At 33.5% G+C, this 23,997-nt stretch overlaps 2 protein-coding genes across 2 annotated transcripts; both read left to right on the forward strand.

Annotated features, from left to right (window-relative positions):
- Nucleotides 1–416: 416 nt before the first annotated feature.
- LHW (transcription factor-like protein) lies at nucleotides 417–7,714 on the forward strand. Its single transcript, XM_018127410.2, has 10 exons — nucleotides 417–1,158; nucleotides 2,282–2,494; nucleotides 2,607–2,688; nucleotides 3,026–3,067; nucleotides 3,144–3,203; nucleotides 3,539–5,290; nucleotides 5,397–5,498; nucleotides 5,858–5,971; nucleotides 6,068–6,193; nucleotides 6,949–7,714. The coding sequence occupies exons 1-10, from the start codon at nucleotides 1,064–1,066 to the stop codon at nucleotides 7,126–7,128; spliced, it is 2,766 nt and encodes a 921-aa protein (XP_017982899.1). The 5' UTR covers nucleotides 417–1,063; the 3' UTR covers nucleotides 7,129–7,714.
- An 11,486-nt stretch (nucleotides 7,715–19,200) lies between these two features.
- Nucleotides 19,201–21,687, forward strand: LOC18590214 (aluminum-activated malate transporter 2-like). The gene is made up of 6 exons (XM_018127434.2): nucleotides 19,201–19,576; nucleotides 19,686–19,826; nucleotides 19,930–20,202; nucleotides 20,307–20,419; nucleotides 20,513–20,656; nucleotides 20,986–21,687. The coding sequence occupies exons 1-6, from the start codon at nucleotides 19,291–19,293 to the stop codon at nucleotides 21,481–21,483; spliced, it is 1,455 nt and encodes a 484-aa protein (XP_017982923.2). The 5' UTR covers nucleotides 19,201–19,290; the 3' UTR covers nucleotides 21,484–21,687.
- The last annotated feature ends 2,310 nt before the right edge of the window (nucleotides 21,688–23,997 follow it).

The following is a 23,997-nucleotide window of genomic DNA, read 5'->3' on the forward strand; positions in this document are numbered from 1 at the left end:
CTAATCCCTGCTAAGCGATCTAGATGTATATTTTTTTATAATTATTCTGTTTTACATATGATTTGCTTAAAAAAACACACACATAATTTACTTATTTTCTTTGGTATTTTGGTAATTCTCTCTAAACAAGAAGGGCGTTAAGAAGAGCTTGACGTCATCTCACGCAGCGACCCGCACTCACCCATCTCATCTCTCTCTATTCAGACTCACCTACATCTCTGACTAAGTAAACAAACAAAACACCTTTTCTTTTCCCTTTTTTTTTTTCTCTCTCTCTCTTTTCTTTTTCCTTTTTTCTTTTTATTTTTCTGGAAATTCAATTTGATAATTTATCCTAAAGGTCAGAACCCGACAAAACTCAAAACAAGTATCCTTCCATCAGTGGCATCCCCAGTAATTTCACCTAAACTCCCTGCCTATTTCTAAAAACTAACCCCCTCTTGAGTTTTATGTGGCGCACTATAGCAGGAGAGAAGATGAACAAAGGAAAGAGAGAAGGAAAAAAACCTGAAAGTGAACACTCACAAAACTGAGAAAAAGAAAGCTCTTCCAAGTTTCAACTCGAAACAGTGACATAAAAATAAAAGAAAGAAATACCAAAATCCCTCTCAACTTATTCGTTGTTTCTGTCTATTTTTGTGGGGCTTTTCTTTTGTTGTTTTTTGCCAGTGAAAAAAAAAATGGAGCAAATTTTGGCTATCTTCAAGCTTGAAGCTTGTGGCATCATCTAGGAGAAAAATATAAGCTTTTTTCTTGCTTTTCTTTGTTTAGTAGTTTTTGTTAAAGGTAAAAAAAGGGTTGATGGGGAGAGGTTGCAGGAGAATGATAGCAGGGAACTTGGATCCAGAAAGAAAAAGAAGTGGTGGGTTGAGAACGAAGCAGGCTGGTAGAGGCTCTTGCAGAGGAAGTTAGCCTTGCTGCTTTATTTTTTTTTCCCTTATGAATGTGGGATATTAAGTCTAAAGATTGCATTCTGAGTTGTTTTTGTTGGTTGCTTTGCCTACAACATATATACTTTTGTTGGTTGATATATATTTGAGAAGAAGGGAAAAGGAGAAGAGCTATGGGCGCTTTGTTGAAAGAAGCTTTGAAGTCACTTTGTGGGGTGAGTCAGTGGTGTTATGCTGTTTTTTGGAAGATCGGCTGCCAGAATACTAAGTAAGTTCTTTTATTTTTGTTTCTACTTTGTTTTGTTTTCTTCTTCTTCTTCTTCTTCTTTTTCCTGGGATTGTTTGGTTGTGGAGAAAAATGAAGGAAAAAGAAGAGAAAGTTGGTGTTTTGTAATAGTGCTCTGCATGTTTTTGCTTTGGTCCTGGATACTCAAGTGAACTGAAGCTTCACTTAATCTGACTTATGTTTGTTTCTTTGATTTTGCTAACAAAGTGGAAACGAAATATTTTTAGTTTTCTCTTTTTTTCCCTCCTTATTTCTGGGGTTGGATTCTATCTTTAGAATATAGCTCTTTAGCCTGAATTTATAGTATTCTTTTTTTTTCTTGATGGGGTTAAAAAAGCGAACTTTTTTTAATTATTTTCTTGGCAACCAAACAGAGGAGATTCAACATAGATGAAATTCTTTCTTGGGTAGTACTGTTTTTGGTCTCTTGAGGTGGAAAACTTGCTTTTAGACATGTTAAAGTCTGATTGGTTACTGTTATCTTGTAATTTTTTTTTTGATTCGTAATCTGTTGCTGCTTTTCTTTTCTGTTTTTGGACATTTATGTTTTGGTTTATTCTGTTTTGTCTTTAAGAATCTTAGTGAAAAGTAGATTTGTATTTAAGTTTGACAAGAAACCCCTCTTTGTATTGGACCGGTCTACTGCTGAAAAATCCATTGATTCAGAATTTTGCTTTCCTTTGTTTGATTCTGTGGCCTTATTTTTGCATTTTTTTTAAATAAAGCAAAATTGCTATTTTTATCAGTAGGTGAGTAGAATCTGCTATTGCTTTTTGTCATGGTCTGTTTGGCTGCTGGAGAAAATGTAGAGAGAAGAAACAATATTAGAACTTGGACAATTCACTTTTTGTTTTAAAAAAAATTTATTGCCTCCAATAGTATGAGATTTCTCGGAATAAAACCAACTATATACCTTTATTTCCGGTTGTCCTTTCCAGTTGTCCCTTTTGATTTATCAAAAGCACATTTGGGGAGTCATGGCTAAACTTTTGGCATTATTTGCCTGAGAAGAGTCTGTTAAGATTTAAATGATTATTGACTTCTCCATAAAAAAGAAAGAGTTTCTGCTTTCCTGGGTCTTAACAATGTATTTTACACTTTGCAGGTTACTAATCTGGGAGGAATGTTACTATGAACCCACACTGTCTGCTGTCCCTCCATGCATTGCTGGAGTTGAAAACCGTGAATTGCCATTTGGAGAGTGGGAGGGAGACTGGGGTTCAGAGACTTCCTCTCAGCTTGGGAGTCAACCATGGGATAAAGTCCATTTGCTGATTAACAAAATGATGAATAATCGCATTAATATAGTAGGTCAAGGGTATGCTTTTGTCCATTCTCCAATTTTTAATTTCCCTATTAATATTATATTTTCAAATTCTTTTCCTTGCTTTACTCAAATATGTTAGACATTGCTTGCTGTTGTTTTTCAGCTTAGTAGGCCGAGCTGCATTTACTGGAAATCATCAGTGGATTCTTGCGAACAATTACATCACAGATACCCACCCCCCAGAGGTATATTACAAATTATAGCTTCTGAAAACAGCTACAACGGAGAGTTCTGTCTTAATTAAGAAGCATGCTGATTGTACTGTATATGATGAATGCCTGATTCTACATCTATTAGTTTTAAGAATATCCAGTTTTCTATGCATCAAATATTAATTCTGACAAAACTTTTATTCTTCTGAGCATGAACTCTGACTAATGGTTATGAGCTTTAGATGGGAACTAATGTGAATAGATGAAATGTTCTCCCATGAATGCTCTTTTTAGGAAAAGGGTAGAGGTGGTGGTTGTTGTTAAAGTCACAGAACTTAACATGACTTAAAGTTTTTGTGGATGCTTCTAGGTTCTAAATGAGGTGCATCTCCAATTTTCAGCTGGCATGCAGGTTTGATAACTTCTACTCTTGCTTATTATTTGGTTATTATCTCTCTGCTTCATTATTGGACTTCTATCTATTGCAGACTGTTGCAGTTATTCCTGTTCTTCCTCATGGTGTTGTTCAACTTGGTTCTTCCACATCTGTAAGTAATTTTTATTCAGTTATTCTGAGATGTGCGAGAACCATTCCATATGCGTCTGTCTGTTCATTTTCATAGACTTAGATGATGTTATATTTAGGGTTCATACGATACAACATAGTGTCATATCTGAGGCTAAATAAAGCAAAATCATCGCTTTGCAGTTCTGTTTATATATTGTTGACAAGGGACTTAAATATTCCTCTACAATGGGATATTACTAGTAATGCAGCAGTTATTCTCTGATTTTGCTCCTTCCTATGCATGCTTGAATTTTTAATAAAGTCGGAGTATGTTAGTTGCCTTGAAGCTTTACTATTTACCTGTTCTTCCTTCAGATTTTGGAGAACATGGGATTTATGAATGATGTGAAGAGTTTAATTCTGCATTTGGGATGGATCCCTGGAGCTCTTCTCTCTAACAGCTATGGAACAAGTGAATGTGTTGAGAAAATTGGGATTCCCATTTCTTTAGGAAAGCCCATTTCAATGGATTCGGCTGGAATTTATAGGTCTACAAATTCCATGACTTCAGTTACTGAAGGCTGTAACCAACAAAGCAACTCATCTCAGGCTTCAAGGGTTATTGGTCAATCACCTTCTCTGATTAAACAGATTCAAGAAAATTCACAGGGTACTGCTTCAACAACCCAATTGCCTGGCCTGACCCAGACTTTGGATAAATCTCATGATGATCACTGTGAATCAAAAATCTGTCCAGAGATGAAGCCAAACCTAATTTTTAAAAGTCAAATGGACTGTGGAGTTGTTGGTGCTGAAGTGATTCCCTTAAACCCAACTTTGTGGCTGAACCCTCAAGTTTCTTTTTGCAATTCACAGTCTGGGTTCAATTGTCAGCCTATAATTGGTCAATCAATTGCCAGTCGTAGCAGCATAAAATCAATGGAGCAACAGATTTTGTCAGATGCTGGTCTGCAAAATCATGTTACCGACAGCATTAGTGCATCAAATAGTCAAATGAAACCAAAATCAATTCCAGGCATTGTTCCCATCTTGCAGAAACTAGAAGATGTTACTTCCTCTTGCACGCAACTGGCAGGGAGTGGGGTTCAGAAAGTTGGTGCATCTAGAGTGGAGGTTCCTTTATCCATTCTGGCTAATCAATTAAATAATACTCGTATGCTTTCAGGAGTTTCTAATCAAGGACATGATTCTGAGGATTCTAAGTGCACTCAAGCTGATTTGGTTCCAAAGAAAGAAAGTATGGATAATGATTTGTTTCAAGCACTTAATATTCCATTGCTTCATGCTGAAGATGCCTTGCCTTTTAGTGAGCAACTCCCCAGTGCTATTCATAATTGCCTGAAGCATGAAACTGAAGGTTTGAGTACTAGATCCTTAAATGCCCAGCCTCCATCAGGGGATGACTTGTTTGATGTGTTGGGGGCAGATTTAAAGAGTAAATTACTTAATGGGAAGTGGAATCATGTGCTTGCTGAGGGACCAGATTTGAAGATGCAAAATCTGGTTAAGGATACTTCAATATTTAGGGATATGCAGAATGTGTTTTCTGATTTATTTTCAGCTAACGAAGGGGTATCAGACCGGGGTATTTATTCTGGGGTGGGTACAGATCATCTTTTGGATGCTGTGGTCTCTAGTGCACAATCTGCTGCCAAGCAGATATCAGATGATGATGTGTCCTGCAGGAAAGCGTTGACAAGGTTCAGTAACTCCTCTGTTCCTAGTAGTTCTCCCACCTATGGCCAGGTTAGTATTTCCAACCAAGCGCAAGGGGAGTTGCTTGCTGGCCTTCCTAAGTCTTTGTTGAAAGGAGGAACACTTCCATCCAGTTCTTATCGATCTGGCTGTAGCAAGGATGATGCTGGGACTTGTTCTCAAACTACTTCTATGTATGGGTCTCAAATCAGTTCATGGGTTGAGCAGGGTCATAACTCAAGACGTGATAGCAGTGTCTCAACTGCATATTCCAAGAGAAATGATGACATGACCAAACCAAATCGCAAAAGGCTAAAACCTGGAGAGAACCCTCGACCCAGGCCAAAAGATCGCCAGATGATCCAAGATCGAGTGAAAGAGTTGAGGGAAATTGTACCAAATGGAGCAAAAGTATTGCATCTTTTAACCTCTTGAAATACCTACATCATTCTTTGCTAGTGTGCTTTATTCTAGTAAATATTGTCTCTAATGTCTATCCTTTTGTGTAATTTAACAGTGTAGCATAGATGCTCTGCTAGAAAGGACCATCAAGCATATGCTTTTCTTGCAAAGTGTAACAAAGCATGCAGACAAGCTAAAACAAACGGGAGAGTCTAAGGTACGGAAAGTGCTTATTCTCATTAACTAATTTCTCTATTTATCCAACCTTACAAGAAGTATATGCCAAATCATGCTCTAATTGGTTGTGGCAAAAGATTTGCCATGTGCTGTGCTTTGCAGCTGCTATGCCAGATGTGTAAACAGGATGCAAAGCTTATTGAGTATCATCAGAAGTAGAAGCAATTCTTTTATGTGCCTATTTAAATGTCACATTGACATTTTGCACAAACATTGTATTGAAACTTAGACTTTGAGATGTTTGAATAGATGTCACTTTTGATGTTTGTTCCTTTTCATAGAAAATTTAAAACAAGAATCTCTTTAATGCTAAGATGTTACTCTTGTTTGAGTTTGCAGATAAAAGAAAACTTTGAGGGAGGGGCAACATGGGCATTTGAGGTCGGGTCACAATCTATGATTTGCCCTATTGTTGTTGAGGATCTGAATCCACCTCGTCAGATGCTTGTGGAGGTTGCGACTTTATACTTGTATCTGATGTTGGCTTAGAGATAATTTATCTTTCTTGTTCACTCTGTATGACTGCATTGTATTTATGTCTTGTGACAGATGCTTTGTGAAGAACGGGGTTTCTTTTTGGAGATCGCTGACTTAATCAGGGGATTGGGATTGACCATCTTGAAGGGAGTCATGGAAACTAGGAATGACAAGATCTGGGCACGTTTTGCAGTGGAGGTAAGATCTTGTCAAGTATCCTCGACCTTTATCAGTAGATATTTGTTTTGGTCGATCTTTCTAATAGATTTTTTCTCTATTGTTATGTCATGGAAAAAGCAATATGATATCCATGTGCCTAATATTTTTTCGGTGTTACACAACATAGACTAGTAATAGGAGATGGTTTGGAGAAATATTATGCGGTCTAATTACATTTCTACACTGCAGTTATTAAGCAGAGGATTAATGAGAAGATTGTAGCCATATTTGCTAGGATACTAAGACTTTCTAGAGACACTTTAATTACTGGTTTTTAATAGACTTGTTAAATATCACATCTATAAGCATAAGGATAACTACATCTTTTGAGATACGTATCTTTCTTTGAATGAACTTAAAACAATGTCATTAAAGAAAATATTCGAAGTGGTTCCGAGTAGACTGCCATTAAGAAGAAACTTTTATAATATTGAGGGCATGTATTGGTTCATCTGTAGTCTAGGTTCGTTCTTTTGCCATTGATCAGGAACGAAAGCAGTGCATCAAGATATTACTAAGTAGGGACATACACTCTATCAAAATAATTAGATTATGGTAAGATGCTAACAAAGTAATTTGTATCTAGCTAGCATTTTGATTATGAAGAAGTTCTATATGTAATCTTCATTTTGATTTGTTTCTTCTTTGCACAACAAAATACAGTAACCTATTTCCTTAAATTGCATGTTTGGTGTGTTTTTATGCTAGTTATTTGACTTGAGTTTCCTGTACAGGCAAACAGGGACGTTACAAGAGTGGAGATATTTATGTCACTTGTTCGTCTTCTAGAGCAAGCTGTTAAGGGCAGTGCATCATCGGCCAATGCTTTTGATAGCAACAATATGATGGTTCAGCACTCTTTTCCCCAAGCTGCCTCTATACCTGCAACTGGCAGGGCTAGTAGTTTACAATGAACCACCTTGCTGCCTGGTTTCCTGGTTTAGATATGTTAAGAGCGAGCCCTAGCTTGCTTGCCATGACTAACATACAGTCTGTGGACTTTGGTGGTTCTGACCTTGACTAACGTTCCCACATGACTGACCTTGTTTTGGAGGGGTATTTGTTTAGGTAGTGAAAGCTTGTCAAAATCTTTCAAATGGCCTGTTTTGAACATCTGAGGTTCCTATTATGTACCTTCAGAAGAAACAGAAAAAGAATTTCAGTCTCAAGGGACGGTTCAGGAAAAAGAAAAGGCTCCTTAGATATTTGGACTTTGTTGAATTCTACTTGATGGATAATCCTGTAGGCGTAAGGGTGGGTAGTACAATAGTTCAGGTGTTTATGGCACTCAAATGTATAGAGGACTGGGGTATGGATTATGAGATGAAGTGGGGGAGGAGTTTTGCTACCAGGAAAGGGATTGCATTTTATTTTCATTTTTCTTTTTTTTTTTCTCAACCCCGGCCCTGGATATTTTCTTGGGTTAGGAATGTTCTATATTTTGTGGCAGTACTGGAATGTTTTCTTTCTGCTAATATATGCATTTCTGATTGATCTGTATGCTTTAATAGAGTTGGAATGTTGGTGCCTCTGGATCTTGTGAATCCAAGTCTTCTCATGTAATCTTAGCAACGATAGGTAAATGCCATCAAGTGTTGGAAGCTTGAAGAATTGCCACCTATTCTGGGCATTGCGATATGTTGACAACTGGCAGGGAACTTTCCATCTCAATCAACATGCTACAACGGGAACTCCCAATGCATCCCTTCAATCTTGTATCTAGGCATGACCCCAGGATGGGTATTGATTATTTGCGGTCCCAGGGCTTATTTCTGTTTTCAATCACACTGGTCTCTGGATGTTAAAGGCACTTTATAAACAGCTGGAAACTTCTATTGCCAAGAGAAATAAAAACAGCTAGTAAGGTCTTGGCGAGTTTTACGAGGACAATCGCGCGTGTTCTTGAAGAAATTGATTACAACAATGTTGATAAGGGAAGTAGGTCAACTTCGAAGGCTTTTAAACGCTAAGCCGAAGGCCAAATGCATTACCTGCACACAATTTGGATGGTTGGGGGTGGCTGTGTGGCTGGGGAGTGGGGGATTAAATGCTCTATTAAAGCCTAAAATAAGGCGACTGTCAGCCTAACTCAACAGAACTAGGCTTAAAGTGTTAGGCAGCAGTTTCCTTACATGTACATACACATATTGAAACATGTACTACACGTTTTTATGTTGTGAAATCAGGGTTTATATTATAATAGTATAAAGCTACAATATTTTGTTGATCTATTAATGCAAGATTTAAATCTTATGGTGCGGATTTTTGCATTTTGCATTGTCTAGATTCTAATATTCTAAATTATGGTGAAAATGGAAATGTACGAAGTATGAACTAATGATACTTTCATTTTTTAGGACGCAAAAATTAAGGACTTGTTTGCTTTAATTTTTTTTTATTGTTTTTCTCTCCTCAATTGGGGCCAAATACAATTAGAGGGAGAAAAAGGCTTCTAGAGAAGTTCAAAGTAAACTTTCTAGAGGTAAAAAAAAATAATAATAATAATAAAAAAGAAACTTCCTTGAGGAGTTGATAAACATATGCTTTGCAAAAGCTTTAAATTAAAAAAAAATCTGTGATTGGTAGACATATTTAATTAAAACTTTAAGAGAAGACATTCAATTAGATGAAAATATCTTTATTTATTTTCATTTCCAAAGGCTTTAGGTGGTCTGCTTAGTACTGCCTTGGGCTTTAACATGACAAGATGCCCAGAGAAGGTGCCGCTTTAAGACCTTCAAACCAGCTAAACATGGTAGAGTCGAACACAATTTACCTCTTATAGAAGGGAATTATATATATGTATGTATATATATATGTATGTATGTATCATGTACGTGTATATAATAGGTCTTTATCCGACGAATATGATTGTGAAGTAAAATATGATGAGCTCTTATATTCAAATATGCATAAAGTTTGCCTGTAACAACTTCAGTTAATCAACAGTTATTATCAGAGAGTAGTATTAGTATTAAAATATATTTCAAAAATTATTTATTAAATTGATATAATTATTGCATTATAAGCAACCTTATCTTGTGAAAAATATTTTTTGGTAAATTTTAACAATATTGTTGCAAAAGCTATCTTTTCTGCATCATAAAAAGTATTATGTTGCAACAAGTTCTTAGGAACTACATTTGGCAACAACTTAAAAAATTGTTGCAAATACATTTGTAATACTACTATTTGCAGCATTTTGCAACACTTTATATATTGTTGCCTAAGCACTTTTCGCTAAAAGTTTTATGTTGCATTAGATAATTGTAAACTATACTTTTTAGTAAAAAAATTGCAAAAAATATTTATGTAGGTATTATATATATTCTATGATGGAGGAAAATGAAAATGATACTCATTGATCTCCCCTTGTTTTGCTCAGTGTATTCGATCCCCTTGTGACAACCATTCTCCTCATCTTTGTGCATTCTTTGGTGATGGTCTTGCGCACTTGGCATTCTTTTTGCCTCATAAAAATCTTAACATCATTCTTGTCATATTGATTTAGGATATCTTAAATCATCTTTCCTCATCCCTCTCCATTAGTTCAACTTTGAATCCCACAATTTGAGACTTGAACCTTCCCCAAATAAAGGTTGCGAGCATTAGTGTCCTATCAGGCTTTTGTACATCATCCCCATTTCCATTCAGCATTTGATCATTCATCATCATTGTCATTCACGTACCTTCTCTCTTTCTTTTTTGCTTTCTCCCTTTTCTTTTTTCTTTCTTTTCTATCATCTTCAAATCTCTAAAGTACAAATCAAAACAACATCAATTCTTTCAGTACAACTTTCGCAAATTGATCTTTGATAACTACCAAAAAATAATTAAGAATAAAAATACTAGAATATTATGTAGACTTGCAAGTTACAAAAACTCCAACGTCGAATCGTATACCATATCAGGGGTTTGAATTCCACGAGCAAGCTGGAAGCAAGGAAAAACTTGTTGCTTTAAACCTATATATATATATGTTATTCCCCCAAGAAATTAAAGAATGAAACTAGATCACCAAGCAAGAACATATGCAACTAGATGTGCATATTCTTCATGTCCAAAGGCACAAGCGGTCGTGTGATCCATCAATAAATAAATTAAAGCAGCCAGAAGTAGATGGACAATCGTGAAATTAATGCCATAGATATCGATTTTGGAACATTACCAGATTTTATCTGTTTCCATGCACGGTAGTTCGAAAAGCAAGAAGGGAACTAGCTAGGGAAGGTAGCAAAGAATATGTTGACAGAAAGTACAAGTTAATTTAAAGGTTTGGACGACGTTCCACAGGGATTCGATTGTTGAGGACAAAGAGATGCTCAAATGGCTTACCAATTCACATGATATCCTAATTTTAATTTCCTATATCAATGGTTTAGTTCAAGCAGCTAGCATAAATTTGTACCTTGTGTGGGATAGCCTATGCTTTTGAGATGTACTCGTGAGAAATAGCAAAATATCTTAAAGGTGTTGATATTGAGGTGAAAATGTCGGCTTGTACGTATTTGTGAAAAAAAGTTTAAGGCATATTCTCAATTCTCATGAATGAGTGGCTGTAAATCAAGTTTCTTTTGTTAGAAGCGGCATGGACTGTAAATACTTTGAACCTTTATCTTGAATTTGCATGCTAATTATTGCAAAGGCAAAAGAAGTTGGATAGTATATTACCTAGTTTTTCTTATGTTGATGCCATCATACCAGTTGCTGGAGATGTTGAAGAAACTAAAATCCTTACATTTTTACCATCAAAAAACGAAAAAAAAAAGGAATGCTTTAATTTAAACAACTTTAATAAGATTTTGTTTTTTTTTTAAAACAATATAACGACATGTATTAAAGAACATGAACTACAATTATGGGCATTTATGCCTCTTTATATATATATATATATATATACTTTCAAACTTTATCACCGCACATTTTATATTAATTAACACAAAAATTTGTGAATATTAGTTGTTGCTTATATTAGATGACATAACTAGTGCAAAAGTATTAATTGATAAAATTTGTATATTTTGTTTGGAAAAATCATAACTTAAATGTTTTTATTAGTTATTACAATTTTTATTTTTATTTTGGAATTTTCAAAAATAAAATGAAAATATTATAATAGTTATTAATTTAACATTATAATGTAAGAATCAAATTGGTCTCGCTCACCTTGATTAATTTTCAATACATTTTTAATCACTATTTTTATATAGGTGTGGGTTTCGCAATTTATGGATGGATCTTACATGTGTTGTAGAACAATTTAAAAATATTATTGAATTTTTTTTAAAAGAATATTATTGAATTAAGATTTTCTAGTAGTAGTTAATACTTTTTATCAATAACTAATATTAAATTTGCACATCCATAAAAAACAATAAATTAGTATAGAAAAATAAATAAGTATGAATATTCATCACATCAAAAACTAAGTATTCTATTAAATTTTATTCTTATTATCAATTTATAAATAGTTAAGTTGTTAAGATTTTTGTTAATCACATAATTTGTTATAATTGAAGAACTCAAAACTAATGAATGATATCTTCTTGTTCATATACCCGTTTAATTAGTATATATTTAATAGGTTTGGTACATTTATTTTAATAAAAGAATTGAGCATGTTTAGTAGGGAGCAATGAAATCATTCTTTTTTTATTTCTAATCTTTTACTAAAACTTTATTTGCTTCAGAGAGATGAGGGAATAACCATTACTGACTCCCCCTTGATAATGACTATTTTGAGAGGTAAGGAATAGACTAAAAATATTAATGAACAAAAATATCTTTCATTAATTTTCAAAATTACCATATTATATATACATTTATAGTCATTTTTCAAAATTTCTTTCTTTTTCTACCCAATTGCCTCCCTTCTTCTCTCTAGGGGTGTGCATTTTTTGGTTTGGTCGATTTTCGGTTCGGTTTAGTTTTTCTTAAAATCGATAAAAAAATTGAAACATTCTAACCGATCGAACTGCATAGTGAGTAAAATCGGTGTCGATCAATTTTAAGAGAGGTCGATTTGGTCAGTTTCGGTCGATTTTAAGGTTAGACCATACAAGCACAATGTTACCAGAGAGGTAAGGTGGTGCACCCATGGAGTGATACTGGCAGTGGTGTTAGGCATCGTGGTGTTAGCTCCGTTCTTGTTGGGTGACCAAGGTGATGCTATAACGGAAGCCATTACCGAGTTGTTGAGTCCGGTCGGTCTTCTTCTCTTGCCCATCATTCTACTCCTCACCATCCGGTTCCTTTCCTCGGATCGTGGCTCCTTCATTTCCAGCATTTTCTCCACCGACGAACCTGACTCTATCCACCGAGTCAGCGATTCCCCTTTTGGGGTTGCCCTGTTTCTGGTTGCCCCTCAGACTCTAGGCAGTAGCTTGCCTCATACCACATTTCCATCTTTGGCGGTGATGATGACTTCGATGTTTGACTCAGCTTCGATCTGAGGGTTTAAGGCTTTTTTTTTTCAAAACAAAAATATATCACCGACCGGTTATTCGGTCAGTTGAGGGGGAAGGAGTCCCCTCTGAGGCTCGAGCCGATAGGCCGACGAGGTCGATCGGATCGACCAAAGGTTGCTATTGCAACCGACCGCCGCTCAACCCTACTTCTTTCACTAAACTTCCTCGCAGAGGACAGGAAAAGGTGACAGGTGATGACAACGATGGGCAAAATTGATGCCTCCATGACTGGATTAGGCTGCAGGAAGCACTAATATAGCTCTTCCTTGCCAAATTGGGCTGCAGAAGTGTCGGATTTAGCACTTCCAAAGCAGATCTAGCTTCGAAAATGCCAGATTCTGCTGTTTCCAACCAAATCCAGTCGTAATCCAATCATAGATACAACTGCGACACTCCCCGGTCAGATTTTTGGTGGTTTTTTTTTTTTAATTGAGATAAGAGGGATTTGAACCTTACTCTTTAGGTATGAGATATGCACCAACCAATAAATCAAATGCACCAGTGTAATCCTTGATGATGGTCGGTTGATGAGAAAAAAGAAAAGAAAATAAAAAAGAAAAAATTAAAATGAATTTAAAATAATAAGATTTAAGTGTTGTGAATATTTTTATGAATATTCATTTATGTCATCTATATCTAGTTTTGGATGTAAATTAGATTGGATCAACTTTAGAATTTAATCCATTTATATAATCCCTTAGTATTATCTTTATCATGTAAATTTAATTAAGATAAGGGTTATTAGCCTATAAGCAGACCCTTTCACTTCATTTGTAAATATATATTTGAATAAGATCTTCTTACTCATTCTAAATACTTTATTTCCCTCTAAATACTTTCTCTTATATTTCTTTTATATTTGTTCTCTTAAGATTTATTTCATAACACGTTATTAGCACTATTCTCTGATATCTTTAATATTAGAATTATTATGTTTTCATCATCTTCAAGCTTTAACAGAATTTCAATAATTGGGTTTTGATTTTTGGTTTTAGCAAAACAGGTAAGTGTTACTATCTTTTCACAAAGGTTGGTTTTTTTTTTATTTCTAATTTTAGAAAATCAAGTAAGTGACTTGATATCTTTTTAGTATTTTCATTCCTTAAAAATCAACCTTAATATGAATTTTACTATCATGTTGTATATATTATATTTTGTTTCTTGATTAAAAAGTGAATTTGCTATTATATAGCTATTAATGAAAAATTATAAATGTTCATTCCCTAAAGTGAATACGATATCATTTAATAATTACGGTCATAATCATGAATCCATCCATTCCTTAAAGTTAATGCAACATCATTTAATAATTATGATGACAGTAATAATTTACACTATCATTATTTTAATTATAATTTTATCACTAGAAGTGGATGGGTAATTTTAGCATTAGAATCTAAGAATAATTTTTGTCACCAGAAGTGGATAGATAATTTTACCACCAGAAGTTAATGAACACCTTAACCCACTAACTCACAAGAAGTGGATCAACCACAAAAAGTGAATAAATACTTGTTTTTATATTTCTTTTATAGTTGTTCTTTCAGATTTTAATGAATAATGAAAAGATAAAAAAAAAATAAAATGAATGTAGAAAAAATATTGTCATTGATGTGGCATGAAAGACCATTGGTCACGTACCTGTTGTACGTATTGAATTTTATCAAGCATCACCGAAAACTACAGCATCTTATGATGATTTTAATCATGACCAAATTGATATAGTACATCAAGATATTTGTCCACCCTAAAAGAAGAATTGATTATATGATTGGTAATAAAAATATCAATTATTGATTTTCTTGTCCTGAAAAAGGAATTGATCATTCGATTGGTAATAGAAATATCTGAGAATGAACATAATAGTAATTGATATATTTTAGTATAACTAATTATGAAGATGTTTTGATATGTTTTCATTATATTTAAATGATATGTTCTTATTATGTGTTTTAATTCTATATTTATATTATTTTATGTTAACTTGCAAGTTTCTTATTGTATATATCTTATTTTGTTGAAAAAAAATATAGATATTCATATTGTTGGATCCAAGATCTATGATGTAAGTATATATCTAGTAGACATTGTTATAACATAGACTATATTTAAAGACAAAAAAAATTTTCCTACTTGACAATAGAAAAAAAAATAATGTTAATTAAATATTTGGTAGTACAATATTAATTGAAGGCTCTAGAAGAGCTAATATTTTACTACCTTGAGGAATAAAGTAATAGAGATGTATTACTTTCTATTAAGTCTCAAAGAGGTTTATTAAGTTTTAAAGATATTTGTTTGATAGATATCATATTGAGACAATGAATAAAAGAGACACTTAATATTTCTATATTACATCTATTATCTCAAGTATAAAATGTGTGTTGAAAAAAAATTACTCGCTCTGTTCTCTGTATTAAACTACACAAATATTAGAATAATTGAAACCCATAGTAAACTAGAAGTTTACTAATGATTTTAATATTTGGCATGACCGGTTATACCATCTCAGATCAATAATGATAGAAAAAAAATGATTGAAAATTTATATGATCATTCATTGAAAAATCAGAAGATTTTTCAATCTAATGAATTTTTATATATTGCTTGCTTTGAAGGTAAATAAATTATAAGGCTATCACCAGCTAACGTTGGGACTGAATTTTCTACGTTTTTTGAATAATATTTAGGATTATATGTGGATTCATATATCCACTATGTGAACCATTTAGATATTTTACGATTTTAATCGATGCATCAACTAGATGGTCACATGTGTGCTTATTATCAGCTTGTAATGTAGCATTTGCAACCATTCGTTTGCAAACACATTTTCTTGTTTATGTAATTGAGATTATTTGTTTTGACAATACTAGTGAATTTGCATCTTAAGCTTTTAATATTGCATATTAGTTGGAATAACTTTTAGTATTGCATATTAGTTGGAATAACTATTGAACAACCTGTTGCTTATGTTTACACACAAAACGGTTTAACAGAATCATTTGTTAAACACTTTTAACTAATTGTAAGGCCATTACTTATGAAATCTAAACTTTCAATTTTTGTTTGGGGGTATGCCACTTTGCATGCAATGGCATTTGTATGCATAAGACCAAATGAGTTATTATAAATTCTCCGTTATATAATTAGTTTATGGTCAAGAACAAAATATTTCCCATCTAAGAAATTTTGAATGTGCGGTATATGCTTCAATTGCTCCACCACAATGTACAAAAATAAGTTCTCAAAGGAGGTTAAGAATTTATGTTGGATACGTATCTCCATTTGTAATTAAATATTTAGAATTATTAATAGGAGATTTATTCATAGCAAAGTTTGTCAATTGTCATATTGATGAAACAATTTTTCCAACATTAGAGGGAGTGTTACGAATATTTTTATGAATATCCATTTATGTTATCTATATATAGTTTTGGATGTAAATTAGATTGGATCAACCTTAGGATTTAATCCATCCATCTAATCCCTTACTATTATCTTCATCTTGTAAATTTAATTTAGATAAGGGATTATTAGCCTATAAATAGACCCCTTCACTTCATTTGTAAATATACACTTAAATAAGATCTTCTTACTCTCTCTAAATACTTTGTTTCTCTTTAAATACTTTCTCTTATATTTTTTTTATATTTGTTCTCTTAAGATTTATTTCATAACATTAAGTTTTAATTATAAATTATAAAAAAGTAATATTTAAAATTTATAAATTAAATTGAAAATTTAATATAAAATTTTTAATATTTAAATATTTTAAAAATATAGAATAAAATAAAATAATGATATTAATGTTTTAAATAATACATTACTAAAATTTTAAATAAAATATAAACTATTAATATTTTAAAAATTAAAATAAATAATCACATTAAATTTTTAAATAACAATTTAATAATATTTTTAATAAATTATTAAAAAAATAAATATTTTAAATTAAAAATTAAAAATTACTATAAAGGGTATTTTTATCATTTATCATTTATTCCTTAACTATTCCTAAAACTATTTCTACTAACTAAACATTCGAATAATTTATAATAATAATTTTTGTCGTATTATATTCTTATGAACCAAACTATATAATAATTATTCATCTCTTATTCTATTTTTTAAGAAATTTCTACTTCATTCAGTGATCCAAACACACTTGAAAGTTTTTAAAAAATATATAATATTGTATTATTATTTATAGACTTTTATACCTTTTCTTTTCTTTTTTTTGTTCTATGTTATTTCTTCTTGAATTCTTTTTGTCAATGACAAGTCTAGCAAGGTTTTTGGCATCAATCAAGCCCTCAATATCGTTTTTAGATTTGGCACTAACCGGCTTAGATTTGTCTTGATAATTTATAGGCAGATAAAGAGTTTGAGAGAGCTCATATATAGAGTGGTATAGGATTTTGAGAAAATTAAGTATGGGATGCGGAAACTATAAAGTGCCAAACAAATCCAAATTAGGGTGTAAGGAAACGTGCCATGGATGATGACTCGCCGTTATATGCAAGGGCTTTTAGAAAGAGGTTAATTAAGGACCCATACCTAAAGGTCCTGGTATTCTGATTCTGCCAAGGCAAAATTTGTATTTTAATTTTTTTTAAAAAAATGAGTTTATTAACTCAACATAGCTTGTATGTCATAATAAGTCTTAACGTAAAAGACTTGTAATAGCATATAAATCAAGCTATAGAAAAAGAAAATTCATATCTTTATACTCTATAGTATTGCTCCAAATATATGTACACTTTGTCTTAGTGTTTTTTAAATTACAATTTGAAATTTTTTATAATATTAAAGTTAAAAATTTAAAGTGGTATATGTAAAAAATAAAAAGTTGCAGGTGTTTAAAAAAGAAAGTGGACTATAATTTTTGAAATCTAAAAAAAATCGATTTGACACAGAAAAAGAGTAATAGTTAAACAAAATAATATCAAATAGAAAAAAATAACGAAAATATAATTTTTTTTATAAAGAACTAAAGTTAATTTGTGTAAAAACTAAAAGAGACATGAGCATGTCGATCACACTCAATAGTGAGTACAAATAAAGGTTTAGACAGGTTAGGTATATCATTGAAAGGAAGTAATGTTCTAATAAAGAAACAATGAACATGATCACATGTTAACGGTAATAAAGTGACATTCAACGAAGGTAGTTGTATATAGATATGGAGCAGCTGGCACATAAGCCTTCACCCTCCTAATGATGGAAAAGCCCACAATTTTTCTTTGTTTTCTTTTGTTTCATCTGAGCAATATTGTCCCCATGCATCCCCTTCTCAACAAGTTGATGTATAAGAATTTTGAATCATATTAATTAGAGATCGCTTTTTATAAATTTCACTTTGTTCGTCCAGTCCAGAGATTGAAAGGACTTAAAAATGAAAGCTCAAACTCTAATTTCTGAAATTATGTGGTGCACACTAGGCATCCAAGAATATAGGAGGAGGAGGAGGAGGAGCAAGTTTGGGATAAGCTTGGACCGTGCGTGTGCTCGCTGAATGCAAACGTAAAAAAGGGTACAAACTATATAAAACAAATTTAGTTTAAATATTGTTACAAATCATTAATTAGGGTAGGGGCAAGTTCTGACTTTAAAATGCTTTGTCCTGGCCTTGCCTAAAAATTGAATGGAGCTAATATCTTTCTTGGTCCAAGTTTGCCTAAATAAATTAAAATTAGTGTCCGAATCGTCCAATCTGATCCAAGCAAGAGGTTTGGTTGAGATCTCCGTCCTTACCCTTACGCATGTCTAGCCCTTGCCCGCCATGCGTCACCATTTACCATGCTACTTTACATCTTCATACCTTGTAAGGATGTCAATTAATTAGCTCTATACAAAAAACATCGAACAAATTAATCCAATTACTGAAAACGAAACTTTAATTTGTAGCAAAACAAGCTGTAACCAAGATTGAATTGATAAAGGTTATTTTTTTTTCTGTGGTCGAGACAACTGCAACGACAGTGACTATTCCTTTGTACATCTCTCTCTAGATCTCCATTTTAACTATCAAGAAAGAGATTCGGAAATGACTGAACTCAGGTTCATTCTAGTAGTCCAGTAGTAGTACGTTTTGAGCCACGGAGGCATGGGTTACAGCTCACATTGCTTTCTCCACTTGACTAGCGTAGTGCCTTAGGCTATCACCATCACAAATACCTAGGCTCAAAATATATATGCAAGTTTGTTTGGCAAGGAGAAATCTAACACTGGGAATGGGGGCTTGGGTCAAGGGGGTTGGCTGTGTGGTAATGGGTACCAGCATCCATCCAGAGCCATATTGCACTGAAATGGGTCAGCTCAACTAGACAAACCACTTTGTCGATGCCTTTTGTTTTCATGAAGTTTCTTTGTACTTTACCGGACAAAAATAAAGAGGTCAGCAATATTTATGACTTGGAATTGAAATAATATATTTTACTGACCGCTGCTAGATGCTTTGTTTCCTTATAAATAGAGGCTCACGTGTCGCCTCTCCGAAGGCATATTTTTCTTGGCAATCTCTTTATAATCTCTAGTCGTTCCTCTTGGTTCAGGCAAGCTTTTTTAGTCTTGGATCATCTCTCTATCTCTCTAAACCAATTACCAATGGATTTAGAGTCTGCAAGTCGAGAAAAACAAGGGCTGTTTTCTTGTGGATGGTCAAGGATGAAGGCCTTGCCTAAAAATATAACCACTAAGATATTTGAGTTTTATAGCAAGGTAAAAAAGCTTGCCCAAGATGATCCAAGAAGAGTTGTTCATTCACTAAAAGTGGGACTCGCACTCAACTTGGTCTCATTATTATATTACTATCAGCCACTGTACAATGGCTTTGGGGTTTCTGCAATTTGGGCTGTAATGACTGTTGTAGTCGTCTTTGAATTTTCTGTGGGTAAGTTTTGTCAGCCTGAGCTCTTCCAGCTCAAAATCAAACAAAGCTAAGAATTACAGACATAGTTTTCTTTTTTTTTTTTTAACTAAGATAAATTAATTTTCACCAGGGGCCACTCTCGGGAAAGGTTTGAACAGAGGATTGGCAACTTTGAGTGGTGGTGCTCTCGCTGTTGGAGCATATCATCTGGCTAACCTATCAGGACGGATAGGTGAGCCCATACTACTGGGGTTCTTTGTCTTCCTTCAAGGTAAAGTCACAGTATTTGGCAGAAAAAAAAAATGCGCACCAAAAATTCCCTTTTCCTATTCTCCATTAGGCGGATTCAGATGTATATAAATCTCTGTTTGCAGCTGCGGTATCTACGTTCGCAAGATTCTATCCCAAAATCAAGGCAAGATATGATTATGGGCTGTTGATATTTATTTTGACATTCGCTTTCATATCTGTGTCCGGTTTCCGAGACGATGAAATATTCGAAATGGCTCACAAGAGATTATCCACCGTCCTCATAGGTGGCTCTACCTGTGTCATGATTTCCATTTTGCTTTTCCCTGTCTGGGCTGGTGAAGACCTCCACAACTTAATTGCTTCCAACCTGGAAAAGCTTGGTTGCTTCCTAGAAGGCACATCTCCTCTCCTCTCCACTAATTACAAGCAATTTACTAAGTATTATTCCATATTAGTAGTATTTTCCTTTAACAAACACTAAGGAGAAAGATGTTGACAGGGTTTGGAGATGAATACTTTAAAATGCCAGGGGATGGAGAGTCCAAAGATGATAAATCCTTCTTACGGAGCTATAAAAGTGTTCTTAATTCAAAAAGTAACGAAGATACCTTGGTGGGTGAAAAAGCTTTAGCTCTCTTTCTATCCCTTATTAGAGTTTCCATCTTGTTGTGGTTTCTGATATTTACTTTGGTCCTTTTTTCTTAGGCTAATTTTGCCAGATGGGAGCCGGGGCATGGTCGATTTCAATTTCGGCATCCATGGAAACAGTACCTGAAGATTGCAGCTCTAACACGCCAGTGTGCATATCGAATTGAATCTCTTCATGGACACCTGAATGCTGACATTCAAGTATTATCTAAATCTCCTCGTCTCAACTTTCTTGATTAAATACACTAAGGACTAGGCTATTCTAATTTTTAAGAACCAACAAAAAAAAAAAAAAAAACTCAGCAGAGAAAAACTAAAAACCAAAAGATAGTAAAGTTGATTATATCATGTGTTTTTCCTGTTGGGTTCAAATATGACTTCTTGTTAATTAGCCATACTGGGAATGAATAGTTATAGAAAATGGGTGGGTAAATTAGTAAACAAGTAACAAAATATTGCTTTTAATTAGTAAATTCATGTACCTAGCCATATATTTTCTTTTAACATATCACCTTCTACTATTTTTGCAGGCAAAACCAGAAATCCGAAGTAAAATCCAGGGGACATGCACAAAAATGAGCTCGGAATCTGGTAAAGCATTGAAAGAACTAGCATCGGCAATCAAAAGAATGGTGAAACCAATTTCCGCTGATATCCATATTGAAAACTCAAAATCTGCTGCCAAGAACCTCAACTCTTTACTCAAATCAGGCCCATGGGATGATGAGATGGACCTCCTGGAAGTCGTACCGGTGGCTACAGTAGCTTCTTTATTAATCGAAGTGGTTAGCTGCATGGAGGAAATTGCTGAATCTGTTCATGAACTTGCATCAATGGCAAATTTTGAAGGCATTAAGCCAACTGTCTCACCAGAAAAACCAGAGACAGGACAAGTTGGAGTTGTGAAATCTTCCAATATTGAGGATAATTGCTCTAGCGTTATCATTACAATTGGTGAGCCAATTCGAGAAAATGGGAATTCTTCTGTGACAATGAATAATGGTAGACCGACGACTACTGAAGTGTAAATATTGTATATATATATTGCTAACCCAACCGTACGGTGTCCAAACTAAGTTACTATAAGGTTTTTGTACCTTGAAATCAGTTTAACCACAATGAGAAATTATTTCTTGACATCGAGCTCGTGTGGACAATTTTCTATGGCTTTGTAATGTGCTTGAGTTGTTAATTACAATAATAATTAAATGCTTCTCAGTTTTGTGGTCTTATTTCTTTCTTATAAATTTATTTAGTTATATCCCCTTGTACCTGTATGTATATGGGCTAAGCGTAGAATCCTATAATCTGTATAGGCAGAGGTAAATTGGCACTGGTTCTTATTCACCGGTCATCAGATTACGACATTATAGCTTTTAATATAAAGGATCATTATTAAGCACGTTTTCCTATCATAAATTAGTTTTAAAAATTATGATCAATAAGTCATTAAAAATTATTATATAGATATTTACATAAAAACTTTGTTTAATATTAATAACTTCTAAAAAGTCTGATCTCATTTAAGTTGACATAATAATTTTTAATAATAAATCATGGATAGATGCAGTAAAAAGGGTGTAACCAATAATTTCTCCTTATGACATAGTTGCAATTTTTTTTTTCCAAATTAGAAAGTAACAGAAGGAGATAGTAGTTTTGTTTAGCTGGAAAAGGAGGTAGCTTGTTAATTGTTGCTGGTAACTTGGGAATGGACTCTTGATTCACATTCCCAATTAAAAAGAAGTAGTGTATTTTATAGAGTCCTTTATTTGAGTTTGATGGTTACATCTATATGTATATATATTCAGAATTTGGGATTGAATATCCTTGATTACGGATTAAAGTAGGCCAAGCAGTTAAAACTCTCAATTTTTTGCACTGATTTCCACAATAATTAATTAGTTGCAGCCTGTTGGTGCTTTCGAAGTCCTTAATTTCAATATTACAGAATAGCTATTGAATTCAAGTATTAAGTGCTTGCGAATTTAATCATCGCATTTTATTGACCACGTAAATTTTCAGTTTGTTTAATACTACCAATCATTGCCTCCGCTTAGTGGGTTTCGAAGATTTTAGGTGTGAAACGTGGGGCTAGACAACAAGGAGAAAAACGCAAAGGGTACTCTGGCTTTCTTTAATGAATCTATCCTACACATTTCAATATTGATCCTAGTAAAAATTTCATACTCAACGACGCTCGGAGAGACGCAATACTCTTAACTAAATCATTTACCTCTCCAAACTTGACCGTTGATTTAAGCAACTTGTTGATCAACGCTAAATATTTTCAAGTCAATTCCTCACTGATTAGAGAAAATCAAGAAATTCAATCGAATCATAATTGACCCTAAACCCACATTAGATAAACCAATTCTGCATGCTCCTTTTCCATATATATATATATATATATATTATAGTAATGAGTATAGCACATGTTCTAGTTATTTCATCAAGTGATCTGTCTCATTCTTTTCACTTTTATATTGTTGAGGTAGGGAGGTGGAAGCAGCTATCTAAGTGGGCTGACAAAAGTGGTAACCTCAGTCCCATTAACTTAAAAATACCATTTGTACGGTAGCATTGAGCGATAAGCACACCGAAATTGAATTCTGTGAACATTTATGGTCCGTAGAACTCATAAGTAAGATTAACTTAACTGTTAAGGTTCACTTATGAATAATATTTCCTCTAATGAATAAGAAAGAAATATAGGATCATATGTATACATATTTTCACAGGAGTAATTTTTATTTTGTTCGATTTCTTGTTTTATGACTACTCACGAATATTTTTGAATGTACGTTGTTTTATGCTGTCAAATGTTTTGATGACTATATGTTGGCGCTTTGATTAAGTACTTTCCTCATGCAAAGAGAAAACTCTAAAAATAATATCAAACGTTATGTCAATAAATGGATTAATATGCACCAAAAGTTTTGTCATTTTACTCATTTTAATGGGTTTAGCCAAGCACAAAAGACAAGACATTTCTGAACTAAGTTTCAAGGTGTGGGTCAGAGTTCACACTAACCACACAAAAAAGAACATGAAGAAGTGGTTAACAGAGAAAGTAGGGAGGCAATTGGAGATAAAGAGGTGCGGTTTGAGTTGTTTTCCACTAGGGATAAATATTTTTTTCCTGCTTCTGCATAAAAGAACAGAAGGAAAATCACACCTTTTTGTTTGGTAATGAAGGGAGGAGAAATTTGCTCCAACTTTTCTTCTGATTTGTGAAAGCATATATCACTTTCTTTATAAATACATCACTACACTTATCACGGTTGTACCTACATATCACAGCCTTATTTAGGTTTTGACCTTTCGTACTTGAAAGAAATTTACAAAGTTTTGGACACTCTCAAGAGGCAAGGACAACTTTGCTACTTTTCTATGTTTGCTTCCAAAGCAATAACTAAAATAAAATTGGAAGCACTTTGAAATCAAGGGTTAGCACGTCAAGTGAAGATTTTATAATAGTCCTTCTATCAATCTTAACTTCTGTACGTTTTAAACATTTACAGATTGCAAGACACAAAAAG

Source organism: Theobroma cacao, chromosome 9 (assembly GCF_053813885.1).
Source record: "Theobroma cacao isolate CCN51 chromosome 9, ASM5381388v1, whole genome shotgun sequence".
Taxonomy (NCBI): domain Eukaryota; kingdom Viridiplantae; phylum Streptophyta; class Magnoliopsida; order Malvales; family Malvaceae; genus Theobroma; species Theobroma cacao.